The sequence below is a fragment of the Rhea pennata genome, chromosome 14, assembly GCF_028389875.1.
Source record: "Rhea pennata isolate bPtePen1 chromosome 14, bPtePen1.pri, whole genome shotgun sequence".
In the NCBI taxonomy this organism is placed as follows: Eukaryota; Metazoa; Chordata; class Aves; order Rheiformes; family Rheidae; genus Rhea; species Rhea pennata.
This window is the reverse complement of record NC_084676.1, coordinates 8,993,316-9,016,028: the sequence shown is the minus strand read 5'-3', so window position 1 is coordinate 9,016,028 and position 22,713 is coordinate 8,993,316. Positions and strand designations below refer to the sequence as shown.

At 38.7% G+C, this 22,713-nt stretch overlaps 1 protein-coding gene across 1 annotated transcript in view; it reads right to left on the bottom strand.

Annotated features, from left to right (window-relative positions):
- The window catches only part of ATP10B (ATPase phospholipid transporting 10B (putative)), a 54,769-nt gene that overhangs the window by 10,255 nt on the left and 21,801 nt on the right, over positions 1–22,713 (bottom strand). The window contains exons 6-14 of the mRNA XM_062587701.1: positions 19,041–19,172; positions 16,352–16,479; positions 15,236–15,488; positions 14,110–14,345; positions 7,808–7,987; positions 6,709–7,276; positions 6,062–6,168; positions 5,175–5,301; positions 3,433–3,617 (exon numbers count right to left, since the gene is read on the bottom strand). Of these exons, the coding sequence (XP_062443685.1) occupies positions 3,433–3,617; positions 5,175–5,301; positions 6,062–6,168; positions 6,709–7,276; positions 7,808–7,987; positions 14,110–14,345; positions 15,236–15,488; positions 16,352–16,479; positions 19,041–19,172 (1,916 nt within the window). The remainder of the gene's footprint in view (positions 1–3,432; positions 3,618–5,174; positions 5,302–6,061; positions 6,169–6,708; positions 7,277–7,807; positions 7,988–14,109; positions 14,346–15,235; positions 15,489–16,351; positions 16,480–19,040; positions 19,173–22,713) is intronic.

Sequence of the window (22,713 nt, the reverse complement as noted above, 5' to 3'; positions counted from 1 at the left end):
CCAAGCTAATTCTACTGTGAATTATGTGAGAGATTCCAGTGTTTTTTTCCCCACAGAAATAAACTATGATAGAGAAAAAAAAGGTTCAGATTTTCAAAACTACCCAGTGACTTTGACAGTTTGGCCTTTTCTACGTCATAAATCAGGTCTGAGTCACTTGTGTTAGGGACAGAAAAAAGCATCATATTGCCCAGCGCTGTTCCTCAGACACAACTAAGTCTTTCTTCCTCAGCAAATTTGCCTCATTTTGGACCAAAGTCTTTTTTCAGAGGCACACAATCCTGACTGACTTAGTACCAAACAGAAATAGATTTAAGGGGGGTACTTCTACCTCTCCCATATGGATCTCCTAATTGTGCACACCACTATGAGGCACAACCCAGAATCATCTAAAAGTTATTTTGCTGCCTGGCTGTACTAACAGTCCTCTTTCTGTGGCATGGCATTGAATACCTGAGGAGCTAATCACTCCCTTTTCCACCTTTCCTGTCAGCTTTGCTGAGTGATGATTCAGTTCTAAAATGTTGTTTTCACTTTATGTTGCATAAGGTACATGTGTAGGATGTTTGCAAGATTTAAATTACACTTAAGTGGGAGGTTCTGGAATCAAATGTACCTCTGACATCTAATAGAAACCTGCATCTAGCTTGCACACTAAAATTCTAAAAAATATCCAAGGAGCACTATCTTCTTATGAACAGACCAAAAATTCTAGATTTTTTCTTGATTTGCATTTCAAAATTAATGCCCCCAAACTACCTACTTGTGTTGCTTTTTACTGGAAGATACCTGATTTCTACTGTTTTGATAAGCTGCTGTGTTCAGGGAAGGAAATAAAATTCCTTCCCACTAAAGCCAGCTATTGTAGTTCATTAACTGTTGCCCTTGACAGTCACCATCTCTTGTTGGCTTGCACTTCTTTCTCAGCATTGGAAGAAGTTGAGTAAAAATTTCTGGGATGGAGGAAAAAGATTGGGATGATACAATGCTGAAAATGGAATTAGGCAGCAAAAAAATAGATAAAGATAGTGAAAGATTTCAGCTGCTTGAAAACCAGAGTTTTAGCAAAATCAGAGTAGAATGAAGTTAATTTCATTTCTTGCAGGAACATGCAAGAAGTGGAGTTGGTGTGGAAAACAGTGCATCCTGGGGTCCTAAAATAATTCCCTTTACTGCCCAAATACGCACATTTATCTTTAAGGAGCTAAAGGTCAAGACTGTTAATGCTGAGAGGTGACATTATTAATATATACATCCACGCACACACACACACATATATATATATGTACATATATGCGATGTGAGCCGTCTCACTGTTGCAGCCACGCAGCTGCACGCAGCCATACTGACAACTGGGATATCTTCAGTAATTACAGATTTGTTATTACTGCTATAGCTTTACTAGCAAAAATGTCTCAGACTTTGATTTGAAAGGGCAGGAGGTAAACATTAACGTGGAGTAAACCCAAAGCTCAGTGAACCACACATTTCATACGTGCATGTGCATATGCACATTTTGTATACGAGTCCAGACTGACTGCAATAGGGTGAAACGGACTGGTGCATGGGCCTGTGCTTCCCCAGAGCTGGGGTGGGCCTATCTGCAGCGTCACTCCTCTGACAGAAACCATCTTCTAATTTCTATCCTAAATATATTAATTCTGCCTCCCCTTAAAGCAGATATGCGTATAAAATGAAATTACACATTGAAGTAAAGAAAGTATTCCGTGCCAAATTCCATATCATCTTTGCATGTTTCCCTATTTCCATGACATTAAAAGAGAGAGACGTTTGTATAGAATTTTATTCCTATTTGGAGAGTTACCAACTGCAGACAAAAGCAGCTAGAAAGTAGGCCATCGAACCGCTCTGTACAATTGCCTATCAAAATAAAAATACTCAGTATTTAATGTTTTTAATCAATCCTCACTGCAGCTTTATAGAGAAAGGCAAGAATGTATCACTAACCCACCTTCAGGGGTGGGTGGGAGGCAAAGAGAAAGCTTTCTCCTTCCAAAAGGAATGGCTGTGCAGACCAGGCTGCCCATTTCTCCAATCCACTTGAACTTAGCATGGTGCCTACCATCCCCCTCACCTTCACATCTACCTAACAAAAGTCTCTTCTCATGGTAACTTCCATCCCCTCTGAGTAAGGGCCAACAAACGTATCTTGGACAAAAGGGAAAGACCAGCAGAGCACGGCACAGCGGAGCAGGGTTTCCCAGGCACCGCAGAAGGAGGACACATCTTGCCCCAGAGGACACGTGCTTGTGCGGGCAATACAAGGGCACTAGCAGCAAAGCACAAAACAAGGGCAGAGCAGCTGGCGTCCTCTGTCCTGCTTTTGGACCATGTATGCAGCCTGGCCTAACTTCTCTTTAGCAAATGAAAAATGTCCCCATCAGGGTGCTGGGAGGAGCACAAGGCAAGGTGACACATGTGGTTGTCATCCTGCTTTCAGAAAGGAAGGCATGGTTTCCTGGTACCCTCTTCCTGTTGTCTCCCAGTCTGCAAAAGCAATAGTACCTTTTCTAGAGCTTTTTACCTCCACCATCTTTAATGACATTTACTCGCTTCAGAAGTTTGGGCTCTCTTTCTGTCTTCTGTTCTGCAGGTTTCAGAAATAGCCACAGATTGCTCGCTCTATTTTGTATTTGTCTGAGTCACAGGAGCTGACAGAGATGCCCTTTAAGTGCTTATCCTCCTTTTGGAGAATGCTTTCTTTATCCGCTGCCCGATCACCTTACTGTCCATGGAAACGCAGGGAGTATCTGTGTGCATCAACACTGTGGGTACCAGTATGGAGTGTCAAGAAAATGATTGCATTTTTAACAGGCCCACAAGAACTATTTTTAGGATTCTGAGAAGGCAAAACACTGCTTACACAAAATGATGCTGGAGTAAATTGTTCTCTAGTACATTTCTGATTAAGCCTAACACTATTACGAAAGGTGCAACAATACATTTCTGAATATAATAAAATGTACAACTGCATATTTTTTCCAGACTGACACATATACTATTTTCCAAACATCTTACAGATATCACCCAGAGCTAACACATCACAGTAACTCAAATTTCCATTGCAAGGAGCCAAATATCAATATAACTAAGGAACCAGGCACTTAAACTGAATATTATCCTTCTTTCTAAATCACACTATTCAGGTAATTATTTTAAAGATCATTTTTATTTAGAAAATTAATTCTATTTTAATCTAATAAATCTCATTCACTGCAAAGCAGTCATGGGTTCCAATGCATCCTGTTACCTGCACTCTCAAAAGTTTATGGCCTTCTCCTAAAGCTGCCATGTGGGTTTTTGATTAGTTGTGTTTTCTTGTGTTGAATTCAGCATAAAGCAAAACAGTGCCAAGTTGTAAGCCATGAAAAAATGAAAGATACAGAATTCTATGTATTTCTCTGTACTCACCTTATTTTCAGTGTTAATGGTAAAGACCGTGTCCCCTTGGTTCAGAAGTTTACAAGAATATGCAATGTTAACTGCTGTTTCCTGTTTGTCTCCTGTCAACACCCAGATTTGTATCCCAGCTTCTCGAAGAGCTGCAATAGTGTCAGGCACTCCATCTTGCAGCCGATCTTCAATCCCTGTTGCTCCTAGGCAAATGGTAGAAGAAGTGAACTAGGTTTCTTCTATTTGGTAATCACATTGATCCCCCCCCCCTTATCTCTCTCTTTTTTTAAAAAAACAAACAAAAAAAAAAAAAAAAAAAAATAAAGAGAGAGATCTCTGTTTTCAAAGCATGATCCTGCACTTATCAAGAGCTAAGCCAAGGTATTTTCCAGGAACTAAACAGAGGCACGAAATCTACATTTTGGTTAAAATCTGAACACGTCAGCTATCAACGATTTCTGACTCTTCATTTTACTAGAACGATGCATTTCATTTCTTCCTAATAATCCGAAATGACAACGTACTGGCAGAGGAATTACACCATATGCATTTTTAATGTACTGCATCAAGCCCCATCATAGCAACCAGAAGAGATGAACCTTGACTATTTAAAGGAATGCCGTCCTATTGCCAAGTCAGATGCTTCATTCATCAAAGGGAGAAGAAAAGGTACAGTAAGTTTTCTGTTTTAAAAATGTGCAAACTTAAAAGCAGATGCCTACACTCATCCTGAAGGAAACCACCATCTGAATGTCACAATATTCCTCTTCTTATCTCTTCCACTAGAGGTCAGTTTGAAGATGCTGTAACTGTGATATGTTAAAGGTAGGCACTGACTGAAGCTAAAAGAACACTTTTTGTGAAATGCAGTATGCAAGCATACACAGCCTTCAGAGGTGGCATGGGTGACAGATTTTGACAAGAGCTACATTGCCTCTTCTGTGATTCTGCTTATGGCATTTACTGTTATTACTATAATTTTTTAAATCACTGCAGAGATTATAAGATGCCATAAAGCTAATAGCCTGCAATCACAGAAATTCAGGATAGCAAATTATGGGCACAGACTGTACACACAAAAATGAAAATTAGGCAACCTTGAAAATCAAAATCTTAAATAACAAAACATTTGGAAACAAAATAGAAAAGAAAGCAATGAAGGGCCCCCTAATTTAACAGAATAATGTTTGTAGATACTATGGTCATGGGTAGCGCACAAATACACAAGGAGGTAATTTTTAACACAAAATATCACACTTTTACAAAATGAAGAAAGCAAACATGATTGAATGAATGACAGCAGAAATTCAGCAGCAAGAATGCATACATGTGGACAGCAATTTTAGTTATTGTTTTTCTCATATAATTTTACAATTATAGGAATTTCCTTGGAGATTGTGCTCAAAATTGAAGTCAAAATATAGTGTTTTATAGGTTTATCTAGGGGCACAGATGCGATTGAATTATGGACACTGTGTTATCTGCCACATGTTATCTGAGCCACAGTAAGAGCCAATATACATGTTCTTAACTCACGGCACAGGAAAGTTTCAGTACACTTTTTCAAAGTTACTGCTGCTCAAAACACATATGAACTTGTTTAGACACTCTAATTGGGTTGCGTATCCTAGCCCTGAGACTTCCAAACCTCAGAGGAAGACTTTCTGATATAAATTAGTGTAAGCTGTTGTCTGATTGCCAAGAATATCACAGGAGAGCAAGTGATACTTCACGCAATGACAATTCTTATTTTTAGCTACCTAGCAAGGTGAGTTTGGTCTCCAGGTGCTGTGCTGTCTCCATTAACAGCTCATCTTGGTTGTCAATTGCAGCTTCTGCTTCACGACGAAAATTGGCCCATTTTTGAAAGTCATCTTCATTCAAGACCTGCAGAATGGAATTGAAGCAGAGCACACTTTAAATTCAAGTAGGAAGAGAAAGATGCCAAAAGCTTGGATGGCAGAGACCTAACCATCCAGGTTGGTAAAGTACTGTATTGTCTTTAAAATAACACAGACTTTTCTAACAGAAGACTGTGAGAACTAGAAGCAACAAGAAAAATAACCTTGCCTTCCTCTTTGTCTGAGTGGACTATAGCTAAGACTTAAAAATGTGGCCAAGAGAAACTATCAATCACACAGTGCTTAGCTGGGACTCTGAACTGGAACACGCAGTTTCTGAAGGTTGCACTACATTTCTCCAGAGCTTGAATATGATATATTTGTTGCACAGAGACAACTTCTGTATTAAAATATCAAGCTAAAATGTACTATCTTGGGCTGAGGGTAATGTTTTTGAAAGCTGAATGCCAAACAAAACAGAAAAAAGTTTCTCTCCCCTATGGATGTTTTTTTCCTTGCCTGGAATCACTTTACATAAGGTCAGCTAGAGTTATCATAAGAGAAGCAGAAATTAATGCTTTGAGGCTGACCAAGAATCCATTACACACTCATCCTGGTAAGATACTGAGGAAGATGATGTTAAAAAAGTCTACAGAATAATCAAAGAGAGGAAACAGACAGAAAAATGGGCTCAAACTGGCTTGCCCTCTGAAGCAGTAAGACCACATAACCATTATATTTTTGTAATAAACCTGTTGGCACATACACAGCAGAGCTGTAGACAAAATTAGGCAATGTCCTCTTACCTTCTTAGCTATGCACAGCGTTCTTAGGCCATCACGGGCATAGTAGTCCAGGTGCTTCTGTGTTTTATCTTTTATTCTTCTCATTCTTTTCTGTGCATTAAAGTCAGCTGTGAAATACAAGCAAAAAGTCTTTTAAGCACAGATCATTTCAGACCTAATGACCTAAGATTAAAAAGGAGTGGGCATTAGAGAAGACTGGATGCTAATGTAATAGCAGTTGCTTTCACAGCCCGTAAGTATCGGCCCATGTAATCCATAAGCCTGAAGTAAAGTTCCTTGTTTCCTTTAATATGACATTACTTGGGGTTTTTGTTTGTTTTTCATATGTTTGTTTGTTTTAATGTTATAGCACCCTCGCTGACAAACTGAAATACAATGGTCAGGCCCTTATGACAGTATTATTGCAAAATATACAATTCACATGGGTTAGGGCTGCCAGTAAATCTTAATTAGCCCATTCCATATTCCAAGCACTACTCAGGTTAAATAAACACCAGCTCTTGATCTGCAAGGATACCACTATAGATAGCTTATTCTTTTTTATAATTCTAACAGCTAGATATAATATTTCATGTGGAAAAGAATACTGTAAACTCCTTGTGCCTATTTATAGGGGGCATAACAGGAATGGCTCACTGACTAGTTACCTTTGTCAGGGTCTTCCAGTAAGTCCATTATAACAGAGTCAGCTCCTTTTGTGTAGACGATGATCTCCTTGGTTAGAGGGTGTCTCACCACTACCGACATCCTTTTCCTCACCGAGTCAAACCCCAAGGTGCAGAGAATGTCAAAAGTCAGGAGGGTGCCTTGTGGCAACCGCACGGTCACCTGCTCTGGAGTCCGGGACACCAAGGTAAAACTATACGCCTGGGCAGCATAGACAAGAGCCGCCTCATCTGGGCTCTCAGCCTCATAACAAAATTCCGATGGCAAAGAGCTGTGAGAAACGGATTTAAAAACCTCATCCAAGGAAGCACTGCCAATATCCGTGCTGCTCTTCCCATGATCTCCATAGCAGTCGTCATCGTTGTCGCAGCAATCCAGAGTGGCCAGGTGCTCTTCTGTGTTCTTCGCACTAAAGCTAACTCCAAGGTCTGAACTGGACTGAGATGATGCAAAAGATTGACTGAGGCTTGCTAATTTTAGCCGCTGGAATATCTGATGAATCCTCTCCAGGGTGATTCCTGAAGGTTTTATTTGTGGTGGGACTGTAACCTAGAGATATGAGAAATCACACAGGATGCTTTCCAAAACTTCAACTTTCTTTGAATCTAAATGACAATAATAAAAAGAAATATGATGTAATTTCTTTATATATTTAACCAGGGTAGGGGACTTCAGTAGAGGAGTCACAGGTGAGTTGGCATCCACATTTGATGGTGATATGGGTCTCTGCCACAGAAGTAGAGATAGAATGAAGACCCCTATAATTCTGTTAATGACCTGAGAGGTCAGAGAAAACCTGGTACTCAAAGGATTTCTTACAGTAAATATAATCTGAGATTTAAAAGGAAAACGGCAGAGACTGTGGTGACTATAACTATTCACCAAACATAAACAGTCATGTTAGGCAGGGATATATACAGGCAGTGAAACAGCAGACATTATGCAAAAGGTACAAGAACTAGAGGAAAACTCCGAAACAAGGCATTTCTCACCATCTCAGGTTTCACTGAACACTGCTTTCTATGTTGTTAAATAGATCAAGCAAAATTAATTTTCCTCAGAAGCTTAAAGTTAGATTACCCTTTGCCTTGGCTCTGTAGCTGTGGAGACCACAACTGTGTTACAGATAGCAAGGGCAAGGAAGAAGTCAGTAAGGGATGTGGCAGTCTTCGTGTCTGTAAATGGAGACAGATTTTCAGTCTGGAGTGCAGCTTCTCTCACTCTCCTCAACAGCCTGCTATCAGGAGCCACATCCTTTTCCTGGAAGAAAAAAAACACTTAATGTGGATTACTCCCATTTATGACTGCCCCCACTGAAGATCAATCCCCTTCACAGTTTCCTGTTGCCTCTCGTTGAATTTATACCTTTATTTTATGTAAGGTAAATGCCTTCTGTACCTAACATCTACAAGACAAAGATGCAGTTCTGATGGCTACATAACTAGACTGTTAAAAGCAAATGCATCTTAAAATGGAAGGCTGTTTCACACTTTTATTTCTTTTGAGCTACTAGAATCAGAATAATCTACACTATATCCTCAAACTTTGGAACTGCTGACTACTGCATTAAAGGGCATTCCAAATGGAGGTGAATTTGGAATCCCCCATTTCAGTGGGGGAGCTGATTGTTAGATGAGATTGTGAGATTATATTTTGCGCATGACTTTTGGTTACAGTAGTATCACTTTCCACTTCTAAAATAATTTTGCTTTGGACCCCCAAAAAGAAGCCATCTCAAATTGTTCTTCTACAGCTTTACAATATATACACATATATATATATATGTATATATACACACACACACACACTCCATTTGTTCCTGAAATGATACTGTAATTCTACTACCACACTCTTTCTAATCAATCCTAAATTTGCAAGCCAAGCTACTTAACAATGTCATTTATTTACAATTTAATCTGACGTAGGGCTATGGGAGTACTACTCTTAATGGAAATTACATGTTAGCAGAGTCTGATTTGGACTTAATTCAGGATCATATTTAACAAGAGCTTCCAAATTTAAAATAAAACCTTCTTGTGATCCAGCACTTTTGGATGCTTTCTTTAAGGAACTGGCAAAGTGATTTAGCTCCTTTCTAGTTCATCTCAGTTATTACCCTATTCTCTTTCAATCTGGCATGGTTTTCCAAAGCTCCTCCAATATGCAACAGCAATCAATCAACCATCTTCACAGCTATGTTGTGCTAATCTGAATTTGCTGCATTGTTACTCCTGCTTGCTAAAATGAGTAGTGGTTCTTAAATCATCCTAATAATTGAAAATAAATCTATTGCTCATTTTGCAGCTCAGAGTTCAATTGAAAACCAAAGATGGAACAAGATTATGCACCAACCTTCTCTGCTGTTCTGATTGCTCTGCCTCAATGGATGCTAGCTTTTTTGAGTTGCATCTAGTGTAAAGTTTTCAGTATAGGAGCAGTCCCCTTCCTAGCAAACTGATACATATTGAGGATAATTATGATTTGTTTTTAGTTATCTTCTGAGGTCCTTAAAAGGTATCAGAGGCTGAAAACCTCAAAGTTAAACAGTCATTCTTTACAATACCTATAATATTCACAGTACTTCATAAAATAGCACTTCATCACACAGTGGGTAACTGTGTATCCGCCACCTACATTGAACCTGCTAGATATAGCAATTGCAAATATCTTAACTGAACACTTCCAATGAACAACATATATGCTCAGACACAACTCAAAACAGTTATGTTGGGAATCATATTCAATTGAAACAGTAATTACTAGAAACTTGTTGTGTTTGCCCAGCTATCCATACCATTTCCTCATGCATTGCCACAATTAGCATAAAGCTCAGGAATCACAAATTATTGCACATGGATTTAAGCCCCTCCTATTCAACCTCATTTTGCCTTTTTTTTTGTATCTATATATCTTCATATCTGCCTCCAAAAGTTCATACTAAAAATGACAACTCAGTAATGAGCAGTCTGCTTCAGCTGAAACTTTCTGAACTCCAAATTTTCCTCTTGAAAAACTGTCAGACAGAGACACTGACAGGTCAACCATGGCCTCAAGACAGATTTTAAAAACAAGATAACACACGAAAAGAAACTTGTCAGAGAAGTTTTTCTTTCTCCTTTGCTTTTTTACATCCAGTGAAAACAGAGCTGACCAGAATTTCCCTATTTTGCTTCAGTGTTAAGGAGCTTCAGGAGACACAACAGTTCAGATGAGCAAATCTATTCATTGAACAGGCTGAGCAAATATAAAGAACAAGGAAAAGAAAACAAAACAAAACACCATTAACAATTATTCTCAATTAAATTTATTGCCCTACCAATGTTAGTATGCTAGCAAAAATTCTAACATGCTTTAAAAACAGCTAGTGACATTCAGTTTTTAAGAGTAATTAATTCATTTGATAGCTTTTCTTCTACTTAATGGCACTCAAGCCTAATGCTATAACAGAATTGAAATCTTCATGAAATATTTCTAATGTAGGCTGCTGTTTACTGGAATTATTAAATCTAGAAGGAAATGTGCTCTCAAGATCTTAATTTATAATAGCATCTAAGCATAGATGGAATAAGTGAAAATGTTCTTTCTTGTTCCAAATTTTCTTATTGTTTTATATTACTTCTACTTGAGCAAGGGTGTTGCACCAAATGATCTCCAGAGGTTCCTTCCAACCTTACTGATTCTATGATACTTTTCCAAAGTTCAGTCAAATCTTTCTGTCAAACCTAGCACTGTTGGTTTAATAGTATATTATTGTATTTTTCCCTCTGAGAATCTACAGTAGCCACAGGAAACCAAATTAAGAAAAACCTGGCAATCTCTCCTTTGAGATACCCAAAGAAACCAGTAAGGTGGCCAGTTCTACCTTCTAGGCTTTAAATGAAACAGTGTCCTGTTGGGCTGAAGGCTGTCTGTCCAAAGGGCTAGACAGACAGAACAAAAAACAGTTTCTGTTTTCACTGGAGGTGTGTAGGAACTGCTGTGTCTGTTCTTCCAATTGCATTAGATACTTGAGATATGAACTTGACCTTTTCCTGCCAGACTTCTCATAAAATGATAAAGTTAATAAATAAGTCACTGCATTTCTCACTCTCAGACTCACTGGGAAATTTCTGAAATAAAGACTACACCTTTCTTCTTCCTTTTCCTATCCCCATAAAGCATAAGCCATACACGGACATTACATATTTTCACAGTATCAGTAATAAACACTGTAGACATGACAGCAATTCCCAAACTCAAGTTTTGGGAATAGCTTGAATTTGAGGTCTGTCCATATCAATCTCTAATCTTCCAAGGGTAACTGCTAATAGATAGATCTCTACCTTTCTGATCTAGAAAAAGCAAGAGATACAACTCTTGCCAGTAAGTCAGAAATTCACTATTTTGTTGTCAAAGACCTAGACAAGCTCCCTCTCACTGAACAGACTTTTGAACAGATTTTGCAACCAAAATGCTGGACACAGGATTCATCGTGTCTTACGAGCTGCATGAACTACATGGAATGTGGTTCCACATGAGTCATGAGGACTGTGGACAAAAGCATCAGAAAGAGCGAAAATAGACAGTGAGTCCTTGGAGTTAAGCTCTGCATCACACCTATGTTGTTTTTACTCCAGAAAAGACAAACAATGCTATTTATTTATTCCTTTAGGATCTGTAGGCTGCAGTTTAATTAACTTTATCAAATGCCATGAAATACCCATCATTCTCACGTCTATCTCAGAGACACACTGAGTTGAACACATTAATTGATGAGAGCATCTCAGATTTCAGCAAAACATCAAAACTTGTCAAGCAGAGAGCACATGCTCACAAACAGGCAAGCTGAAATACTTTTTGAGCTGCATAGCTTCCTAATTGCAGAACTGCTCAGGATACGGGGATGAAGCCTCAAACATGCTGATTTGAAGGCACAATCAATTACCACTGTACAAATGCACTTAAAATAATATATGCAACCTGCTTATCACCCATTCATGTAATGCTGATTTAGAATAAGTAATTTTTTTGATAACTGCATAGATAATTTTACTTTAAGAATTGTTCACATATAAATTTGACATTTGTAAATGATTCTCTTTTGTTTGGCACAGTTACTTCCCAATTAAACCCTTCGTATTTTGTAGGATACTATTATGTTAACAGCTCACTTGGTTTAAAATGCTCTTCTTGGCAACTGTTCTGACTTGCAGGTGCTCATGGCAGATGCTGTGCTAACCCTTACCCAAAATCACTGTGTCTTCTCAGCAGTGCAAAGCTCTTCAATTTTCCTATTACCTGAGGCTACCAGCTTTCATGAGCAGTTTTCATGTGGCTGGCAAATCAACTCTTGGAAACTTGACATTTATTATGAAAAAAAACCCCTAACAACAAGAAACTATACAGTCCCAGCTACTGGCCTTTAGACATTATGTTGTTATTACACAAAACGGTTTTTTCCCCCTCTTACATTGTGTCAATCTGAAGAAGCTCAGTCTCACAATTTCGTGGTGAGAATTGTGCTTGACAACTGTTCACTGCCACTGAGAACACCTGAATATATATTTTTTAAACAGAGCCATTCACCCAGAAAGACTCTGCAAGGCTCAAAATAATCAAATTAAGTAAAAACCTTTGTATTTTCATTTACATATTGTTCAAAGATGTTTTTTTCTTAAGCAACTGTGACTGCTAAAATACTGTGGAAATACATTCAAGCCCACAATACTGGAGCACTCAGGATGCTATAGATGTTGTTAGCAATGTACAAACACGTCAGACAAGACGTACAAGTTCCAAAGAGCAGGAAATTCTTATCCAGAGCAGATATACAGAAATAGAGACATAGAAAGTCTCATTATCCGCATTTGACTACCAGGGAATTGGATTGGCTGGTGTAAGGAGGTCACTGCTATGCATCTTTTGAAAGATATCACCATACAGGATGGACTTTGGGCAATATCTAGACATTTAGATTTCTACTGGATCTTCATATTTGTCAAAGACATTAAATGATTCATTTAGATAAAGTGACACCTATTGCAGCTAGCACAGGTTATTTCCATGACAGCAGCTTAATCTTCCACTGCAAAGCAAGTGTTTGATATCAGCGCCCCAGATACTGCTTTTACTGTGGAAAAAAATGTCATAGCAGATGATTTCTAGAAGTATTAGAAATCTTAAAGATCTGGTAGAAAAAAAAAGATAGTTGGGAAAATATCTCTGGCAAAGAATTCATTCACTGCAGAAAAAGTTATGAGAGCTCTTTATTTACCAGAATTTGTTAAAATAAATATTTGGAAGGTTTTTATTGGCATTTAATTTTAATTGGAATTCTGATTTTGAAAACATTCAACCTTCTAGAGTCAGTAAAAAGCCTATCTGAAATGTTTGTTAAAAAGCCAATCTGTTTTTTTCTACTTGAAAATTTAATTAGGTTGTGCGAGATTTGGGGAAGATTTATGCCTAAAATTCCATTGAGCCTAAGATTTTATTAGAAGTGCAATGAAGACAGCATTTACTTCAAAGTCAGTACTTTAAATGAGGCAGAGGCTACAGAATTACAGAACGGGGACAAGGTTATTTAGCACTTTACACCCCTGTAAACCCTGTGGTTTGAGAACTTATTCTGATATGCCCTTTTAGCTTCATTCCTATTACCTATGTAAAAAGTGCTGCAGTTTTGCCTTGTATGAAATGCAACATAGCTTTTGACACACTAACAAACTCCCAGACTTGCTCTGGAGAGTGCAGCTCATGCATTTTCCATGCAGCGCATGGGGGTGGCTAAACTCTGCTTAGCTGAGATGATATGTTGCAATTCTGGTAACCTCCACCCCACACCCTCTCGCCCACCATCAGCTCCTAGGAGGACCCATACATCCCACTTCTGCAGAGCCAGGCCCCAGTCTCACATCCTGCTCCCCTCCCCAGCTCCTCTCTCTTGTTCCCAGACCAACCACTCATTGCCCAGCAGTTCCAGTGCATCACAACATTACAAAAACTTCATTCCCCTTCATGCCAAGCACCTCTTGCTGTTGTGAATCCAAACCTTAATCCTTGAACCACAAATTCCAGTGTCCTCCTCCTGTCAAAGCAGCCTCCAAGAAAACTCCCATGTGCCCCACGTTTCTGCTTTGATACAAGGACCCCCACTCCCAAACCCTCACCACCCCTCTCGTTAGCTGCAGCCTGAAGGCTCTATGTGAGGACCCCAATGCCATATCCCACGTCCCTCTCTTAGCTCCACTGAGGCTAGAACTTCTTCTTTCCAACTCAGCTACTTCTCCTTCAAGCCTGCTTCATGGCTTGTCTTCTCCCACATGCTTGCTGGCTCCCAGTCATGAAATGCAATACACAGGAAAACTGCTTAAAATGCATTGGCTCTGTTTGCTCATACTCACGAGGGTACTGCTGAATGCCACTTGAGATTGGTTGCTGTCACGACGACCGAGTGACTTCTGCCTTACATGGCCTTGAAAATGAGCCCTAGCACTCTGGCACCTCCTTAAAGGTCTTACGGTTCTCTGTTTATAAGTAGCTGGTTGCCCAATATTAATTACAGGAAGAGTGAAGTGCTGAAGTTTTGCAAAGTCCTCATCATCTAAATCCAGCTCCTTGTGGGTTTCCAGACGTCTGGCTGTAAAAGAGAAAATGAAACCTTACCTATCATTTTGTTCGTGAGGAACTCCTTGGTTAGTTAAAAAAAAAAAAAGAAAAGAAAAAAGAAACTAATGTAAAGTGAAAACAATTCATAAAACATCAGAAAAACTTCACTATCAATTTCAGTTTCTGACAACTCTCACTCTGAAATGTTTATGATTGTAAGAAAAAAATACATTTTCAAAACAATCAATCACTTTTATGGACTTCTCATAATGCTCAGTCTCTTTAGCTGCACTTTGCAGTTGACTGGAATAAGAGAGTGAAATATGCTAATTCACAACGTTGTTAATGTTTTCAGTCACAGAGCACAAACATCTATTTGGCAGCAGCTTGCCAGCTAAATAAAATCTTAGCGCTATGTAGAGAAAGTAACAAGGAGCACCGGGCCTGAGTCAAAACCACAGATTCAAAGAGGCCCGAATAAGGACTACAGCTAGAGTCTACTCTAGAAAATGTATAATTGTAATCGTTCATATCACACAGATATGGTTATTACTTTTGGACCCATTGAGTTTAATTACTAACTAATCTCAGTTTGTGAGTCTGTAAAAGGTCGGCTGGCAGTAACTACCTGCAGAAATGAAAGACAGAATGTTGCCTTTGCAGTCTCAAATGGGTTTCAGTGCAGCACAAGGCCTGAGATGTCTGCAGTGGGAACAGGAAGACCTTCACACCTGGCTTCAGAATCACTGAAAACTCCTTCACTTTGGTGAATCTCCGTAACAGGAGTTCCTCACAAAATGGAGACATCAAAGCTCTATATTGTCAACCAGAAAAAGGCTCAGTAGTTTTAAACATTAATATTTAAATTAATAATATTTAGTTGTTTAGAGAGAAAAGTGAGCATAAAAATGTGTGTCTCACCATTTTCCTGATGTGAAAACTCATTTCCATTGACAGTACAGCGTCGGAATACCATTTTGTTTTCTGTTAGTGTCCCAGTTTTGTCTGAGAAGATATACTGGATTTGTCCGAGATCTTCAGTAATATTTAAGGCTCGACACTGTATGGGCAAATCTGCTTCCTCGTCATACAGGTCAATGTCATTGTGAATTAAAAAAACTTGGCCCAGCTTGACTAACTCAATGGACACATAGAGAGAAATGGGGATTAAAACCTGAAAAAGATTAAATTCTTATTGAGGGGTAAGACAAGTCTTACTGCTTTCTCTCAGCAAAGTCCTGTCACAGACGTACTAACACTTTCCAGAAAAAGCAGATAAACAATTCTCTCTAGAGACATACTGTAGGACTGAAAAACAGCAGTTCAGAAATTAAAGAAGTCCGGATACAACAGCAATGGATAAACAGATTCAATAAATGACAAATATAAGACAAGAAGCCTGAAGCTCTAAATGCAAAAATCTTGGATCTTTCAGAGGATGCTCTTACAAAGCACATTTTCTAACCTGAGATGCATCCTGAAAAGGATGGACCAGCGCACATTGCAACTCTTAAGTAAAAAAGCTGCACAACCAATTCCTGTGCATGCAAAACTTCCTGCAACCTCCTCCTCCTCGTAATTTAGCTTCCTTCCCAAATCAGCACAACCATACCTAGTTATTATTCCCCATTAGCAAAAATGACAATAATTTTTGTTTCACTGTTTTCCTGAGATACTAAGTGACAGTCCTATTTTTGGAATGAGAGATGCAGGTAGGAATAAAAAGCTGACATTTGACTGTAAACATCCTCCTTAGTGTGTATGTTAGAAATTCTGGAGCTATTTGATGATATAATACATATCTTTCCTATCTGTTTCCTAGTGGTGCTCAACAGTAATAAAGAAAAATCTTCAGTTAAAAAAAAAAAAAAAAGGACCCTCATACTTGGATGTTTTGAAACTCTCCTAACAATATGTTAAAATAAGATTAAGAAGGTATCATACAATTATTAGTTGATATTAATTGCTTATTAGCAAACATATGCAGTTTTAAATAATGTCTTCCTTAAAATTAACAGAGATTTTTTTGTCTCTTACCTGCAACAGGATTATCATAGTCAAGAACATGTAGAAACCAGCAACAACTGGAGACAAATAATTGCCATTCACATCTGGGACATCATAAGGTGGATGCTCCGAGAAGGTTCCACTCCAAATGCCATGCCCTATATGAATGACACAAAATATCAAAACAAACTGAGCAGGAAGGTGACTGGACAAGGTATCCGAAATTTGCAGATATAGACTGCTATGATATTTAAAAGACAAGAAGATTTCCAAAGCAATAGCCCCCAAACAATGCTATATATCTGTTGGGGAATGTAAAATATCTGCAGAACTCTGCAGCACATATACATGATAGGCGTACTAATAATAAATAAGTACTTATGAATGTTTTTTAGTAATCCCTTTATCCACATCTCCTTCAGCAGCTGTCCTCCCAGGGCTCTTCGCTTTGCACAGATCTCTTTTCACTCTGCACCCCATCTCTCTGGAGGGGTCCTCAATGCTAAAGGCTCAAATTCCTCTATCTAAGGGAGAGTAGGCTTTTAGACTTTATAAAGCCAAACTTAAACCAGTCTCATCTTCCTGACAACTCTCGATTTCCTCCCTTTGTTACAGTTGACGTATTCCCTATAATTAGTCTTGGCAGCTCTTGTTACAGTCCCTCTATTTCCCTTCAATTAAGTCAGACCCAAAACTGCTGTTGCTTCTTCCCCTGTATTTTAAAAATATGTATGTTTCACTGCACTGCTAAAGCAAAATCTCTTGTTCAGAGGTTTACTTACCAATATCCCATCACAATTACTTTACTATCTTTCATATGATTTTTACTGAAACAAACTTTGCTCAAGGATGTTACTGAATTTGCAGCACTAGAAACTTCACATAGAACTAGGGAAAAATGATTCAGTTTCCCCACACCACATTACCGTTCCAGATGCCTTCTACCCACCAAAAACCTCTATTAGTCCACTTTGCATACCCAGTCCTGATAAAACTTCTATTAGTACCAATTAAACAAGCAGTTGTTTTGCAGCATCTGCCTACTTAAATGCTGCCAAATGAATTCAAATTATTTCAGGAATACTTTCTCATTGCCAGGGACCTCTGTCAAGTCTGAACAAGGATAACTACTCTCCACTGCTCACTTCATAGCCCGCTTTTTCACTGTATACAAGGAAAATACTGATAATTGATTCACTGGTAATATTTCTTCCTAGATTTAAAAATCTACAGCTTCACAAATTTGTAGAATCCTACATTCAAACAAGTTTGTGAAGTACAAATGTTAGAGCTATGGGACATTTTGAACAGATGAAAGCTAATGGACTTACTACTACTTTAAATATTTCACTTAGGATATGAACATTTTATATTTTTCCTTTTTTTTTTGTTTACCTGAGCAGATAAATTTGTTTTTAAATGCTGATTTTTTTTTCAGGAACTGCTTCAAACCTTAAAGGGCTTTATTACTCAAGAGCCCTTGCATATCAGTGTGACAAAGACGACTTTCTAAATCTACGTGACAGCAGCCAATGAACAATGAAAATAAAGTCTCTTTCTCTCCCTAGCACACAGATCTGTTGTCAAACTGAAATCCCGTTTCTGTGCCAAAAAAGCCCACTGCAACACGAAGCAGCAAAATTAAAAAAGTGATTAAGTTGATTCTATTGTTCATCTTTCTGGATTACTTTTACTTCTACTGATATTACACTGATGACTTGTTTGTGTATCACATCACATGCCTCCAGGCAGGTTCAGGAAAACTTGACAGGGCCACACAGATTAGACTTTGTATATACAAAACTAAACCAGAGCAGTAGCACTAAGCAAGTTATGGCTGAGATGAAGTCAATTAAAGAGAAGAAAAGGAGCTCTGAACACAAAACACTCTGATATCTCTTTATAGCGATCCATTCAAAACTCACCGGGCTTAAACTTCGGCCCTTTCCCTGGAGTTAGGGGGACCTATTAATTCTGACCTGCCTGGAAGAGATCACTGCTGGTACTGGAAAGCAAGTGTGTGCTTACATCAGAAGCATGAAGGTGACAATTTAAAATTAGCAATAGCGTAAGGTATCCTTGGATAGTCCCAGCCCACCCAGTTACTGAATTCAAGGATACTCACATGACAAGGGAGGCACTGCAAGACCCACCCAGAAAAGTGCAGACTGCTCCTACCTAAACAGTTAATCCATCTCTCAGGCTGCTGTAAATGGGCCTTTGGAAAAGAAGATAGCTGTGGAGAGGCTCTGAACAGGACAAATTATCCTTTACAGACACATATCCATATATCCCATGGGTTGTCGATTGGGTACCTCCGGCTAACATCAGCCAGGCTAACTCATTAGAGGAGCACTTTACTGAAATGCGGGTTCATCACTTTACTTTCGTTGTTATACACGAGGAGTGGACACCCACTAAGGCAGTACATCTCTGTTGATAAGTACTAATTCCTATAATGCACTAACCTAATTACTTCCCCTCACTCTATTTTACATATTTTACCATACTTCAGATAGGTCTTACCTGAAATATTCATAGCCATAGCTGACTTTCCTTCCCTGTGGATTGCTCAGATTTACCATTTTAACTTGGCTATTGGAAAGAGCCCAAAAGCATGGGGCATGTCAGCTCTAGATTTGATTAGAAGACCGTTTCTTTTTTTTCCTTTTTTTAAAAAAAAAAACAAAAAACCATCAAAACAGAAGAGGGTTCATACCTACTGCTCCGACAAGACACATTGCAAACAGAAGTCCCACACAGAAAAAAATATCCATATTCATCCGTCGCTCTATCTTGCTGCGCTTGTAACGAGGACCATTGTTATTTAGCATAGCCTTAGTTTCATGACCTTTAAAACACAAAGGGATGTAGTCATGCTTATGCAGTATTTTCTAGGTTTTCTTTAAAGTATTTCTCTCATGAAAAGGGAGCAGGATGCACATGACTAACATTAGTTTCATTAAACGATTTCATCGCCCATCTTCTCAGTTGGATTGAGTAGCAGCACATGAAAGTATATATGTGCATATATATCAATAAAATGTATACGTTTATGTACAAATATCCATAGATATTCCAAAGTTTAAGCTAAGTTTAACATGCACTTTTAGTGAAATTACACATCACATTAGTCTCACTTCCCTTATTAGAAGGGAGTAAAACTTGAGATCAAGTCTAGAGGGTTACAAAAGACCTCCAATCACATTACAGGTTTTAGCTGTCACACATATTTTACTCCTCCAAAGACAACAGATTCAGCAGGATTGCAAGACTTGTATCAACATTCAGATCTCTTGAGAGTTATTAGCACGTATGTGCTTCTACATAAAAGCTAAATCTCCCTGAGATAAAAAGGAAGAAAAACAACAATATTATATTTATGCATTTGCAAACAACTTGATTAGCTTCTGTACTGATTCCTGAAACTTACATTTAAATATTTTCATCAGCTAGTTAGAAACTGCTACGCACATTTTATGTATTAACTTAAATAAAACCCAACATGTCAGATCCAGTAGTGAAAGATACTAATAACATTTAGTTTTTCACTATGTGGATATAAAGTGCTAACAAAACAGGACAAGAAATAAAATAACTCAAATCTATAACACATTGAATTAGAATTGAGCTGGTATATTTGAAATGGAAAAAGAGGAATGCTGTAAGAAGCCTACAAGCAAAAAGTGCTCTTTCTAGTCTATCAACATTAGCAAAACTGTGTCCCCACAATTGTGATATCTGAATACCATCTATTGCTGTATTAAATGGTATCCTTTATGTTTATTTCTACAGTGACTTTCCCTGAAAATAAACTCTGCAGATTTGTATTTATTTTTTGTTTGTAGGTGCATGATGTGTATGGAGAGAGACTATTTTCCAATCTATCTTTTGGCTTTCTCTAGGGAAGGGATTGGAACCAAAGTCTTCTATTACTAGGCTGTAATACAATCAGTCTTACTGGATTCATTCCAATTTTATATCAAAGGTTATTAATTGAGGCAGAGAGCAAGAGAGAAAATTACTCTCCAGCCTTATGTTCAGGACACTCACCCAAGAGCTGGGACTCTTGGCTTCCTGTTCCAATGAATATATAATTATTTGCACAACCTGGAGTTATGTCAGCAGGACCAGCTTATACCACAAATGCCCCTTTCCAGCTCAGGTACGTACACACTTGTTTCACACTGCCAGGTATTCGGGGTGCGACTTGTGAGGCAGGAGATGTGTGGTTCACTTCCGTAACAGCAGAGCTGTGAACACAAACTGTCTTCCCTATGGTGAACAAATGCTCTAACCACTGAGCTGTGGAGGAGAGAAGAGTACTGCTGCCCGCTCTTCTGTTCTTCCAGCAGCTGTGGGAGTCTTGTTCCACACTTTTCTTTTATTTCAGGCTGAATGGACTGTGTTATGTTGAAAATAAACAAACAAAAAAACCTCTCCTCCCTTCTCTCGACGAGGGAAATGTTGGTGGATTTATGTCAGCAAGAGAATGGGATTCCCCCCCACACACACAAATTTCAGCTCTATCATCTTTTTCCACTTCAGCTGACCATCAAAAAAGTGTGGGGTTTTCCACACTGCTCTGATACATGTATCAGCTTGCAACAGATAGACTATCAGAAATAAGAGAAATAAACTAACTTTTCTCCTTGGATCTTTGCAGCTTCACATGCAGTGTAACACAGCACCTCACCTACCACTCCACTGGTAGCTTGTCTCCCTTTCTGGATGCTGATAGGCTCACTGAAAACTCATTTTTCTTCTGGTATTTTATTATCTGAAAGGCATATATTTCTTGCCACTACTCCCATCAATATGAGCAAAGTACAGGCTGTTGCTCCATAACAAGGTTTCTGTGCATTAGCACTATTGGTTTGTGTAGAACCATTTGAGTAGCCATGAAAAAGGTAAAACCATATTTGAGTCAATGGGAACTGCACAGGCTAAACAATCACGGTAAGTGATGTCTCTGTGCTTCACAAAGGATTCTGTTAGAAAGTAAGTTTGAGGAGTAACAGAGTTATAAAAATGGAAAATGTGCCATTTCATAATGTGACTGATCTTGGCTGTTCAGAAAAGGTCACAGATCATGATTAAAGCCAGAGAAAAATCAATGTCAAGGAACCCTAGAAATGAAGTTAGCACTGGCTCAGGTGAATCTGATTTTAGAAGAAGAAAAGAATAAACTTTTATGTTGACATTAACAATTAGATGCCAGTGGAAAAATCATAATGAAGACATACTCTGATCACGGACAATGCAGCTTCAGAATGACTCTAAAACTGCAGCCTTCACGACTAACATCTTAAGTAACATTAGCAGGGATCCAAATTAGGATCTGTGCTGGTGGTCAGAGGAACATACTGGGAAATGACTTGTCTAAAGAGAATTGAAACTGGAATCCTAATGAGAAGGGAAGACAAATTACTCCAATTCTACGGAGAATGGTTCCCACAGATTTTTATACAGTAGCTACTTCCAAAGATGGGGCGGTAGGTTGGGAATACCTCTAGTTCCCCCCCCCCAGAAACAGTTGCCGCTGTCTGGTAAGCACCATCACGGCATGCAATGTTCAGAAAAGCAGGTAATGAAAGGCCCATGAATGAATGCCACACTGGAAACCTATGTGAGCTATAGCCATTTAGGGACAACTTAGTGAGTAGATAGAATGGCCATTTTACCAACTGTCATGTAAAATAATCCAGACTGAGGATTATTAAAGTAATCTAAAGAAAGTGACCCTTGCAAACATGGCGACTTTAATTTTTCTTAAGTAGCCTAGCTTTGAATGCCCATGCTGATAGTTAGAACCTGCAATAGGTGACATGACTCTACCAAAAAGATCAAAAATAACCAAGAATTGAATTATTTTTTCCTATTTAAATTGAATTTTATTAAATCTACAGATAAAGAGGGAAAAAGAGGGTAGCTGATCCACCTTTTCTGGAGCAAAAATAGGGCCAACAATAGTCTGGCATCTACAAATAAAGAGGGTCAAAGCTAACAATAAGCTGTGGTCACAGATTAAAAGCACTGGTAACTCCAAAGGTCAAACATCCTGAGAACGCAGTGAGCTTTCCAACTGCCAATCTAGTGCTGCTGCACTTGATCTGGGCACTGAGGCTGTCTTGCTTGGTTCATCTCTTTTGCTGCATGAAATCTGTGGTTTCATCGACACACTAGATCAGCACAAACTTGTGTTGCTGCTGCTGAAAGATTCAGTCCTGCCTCTTCTGTCACCTCCGGCTGCTTGTTCTCAGTGCTCCCCTTGTGCTGGCACTAGCACTTTTTGGCTTTGTGATAAAAATTAGCCATTTTTTTTGCTGGCTGGATATTAAGCTGGATCAGTTTCTGCTCTGAGAACCTGGCAGTACTCCCCATTAGGGCAG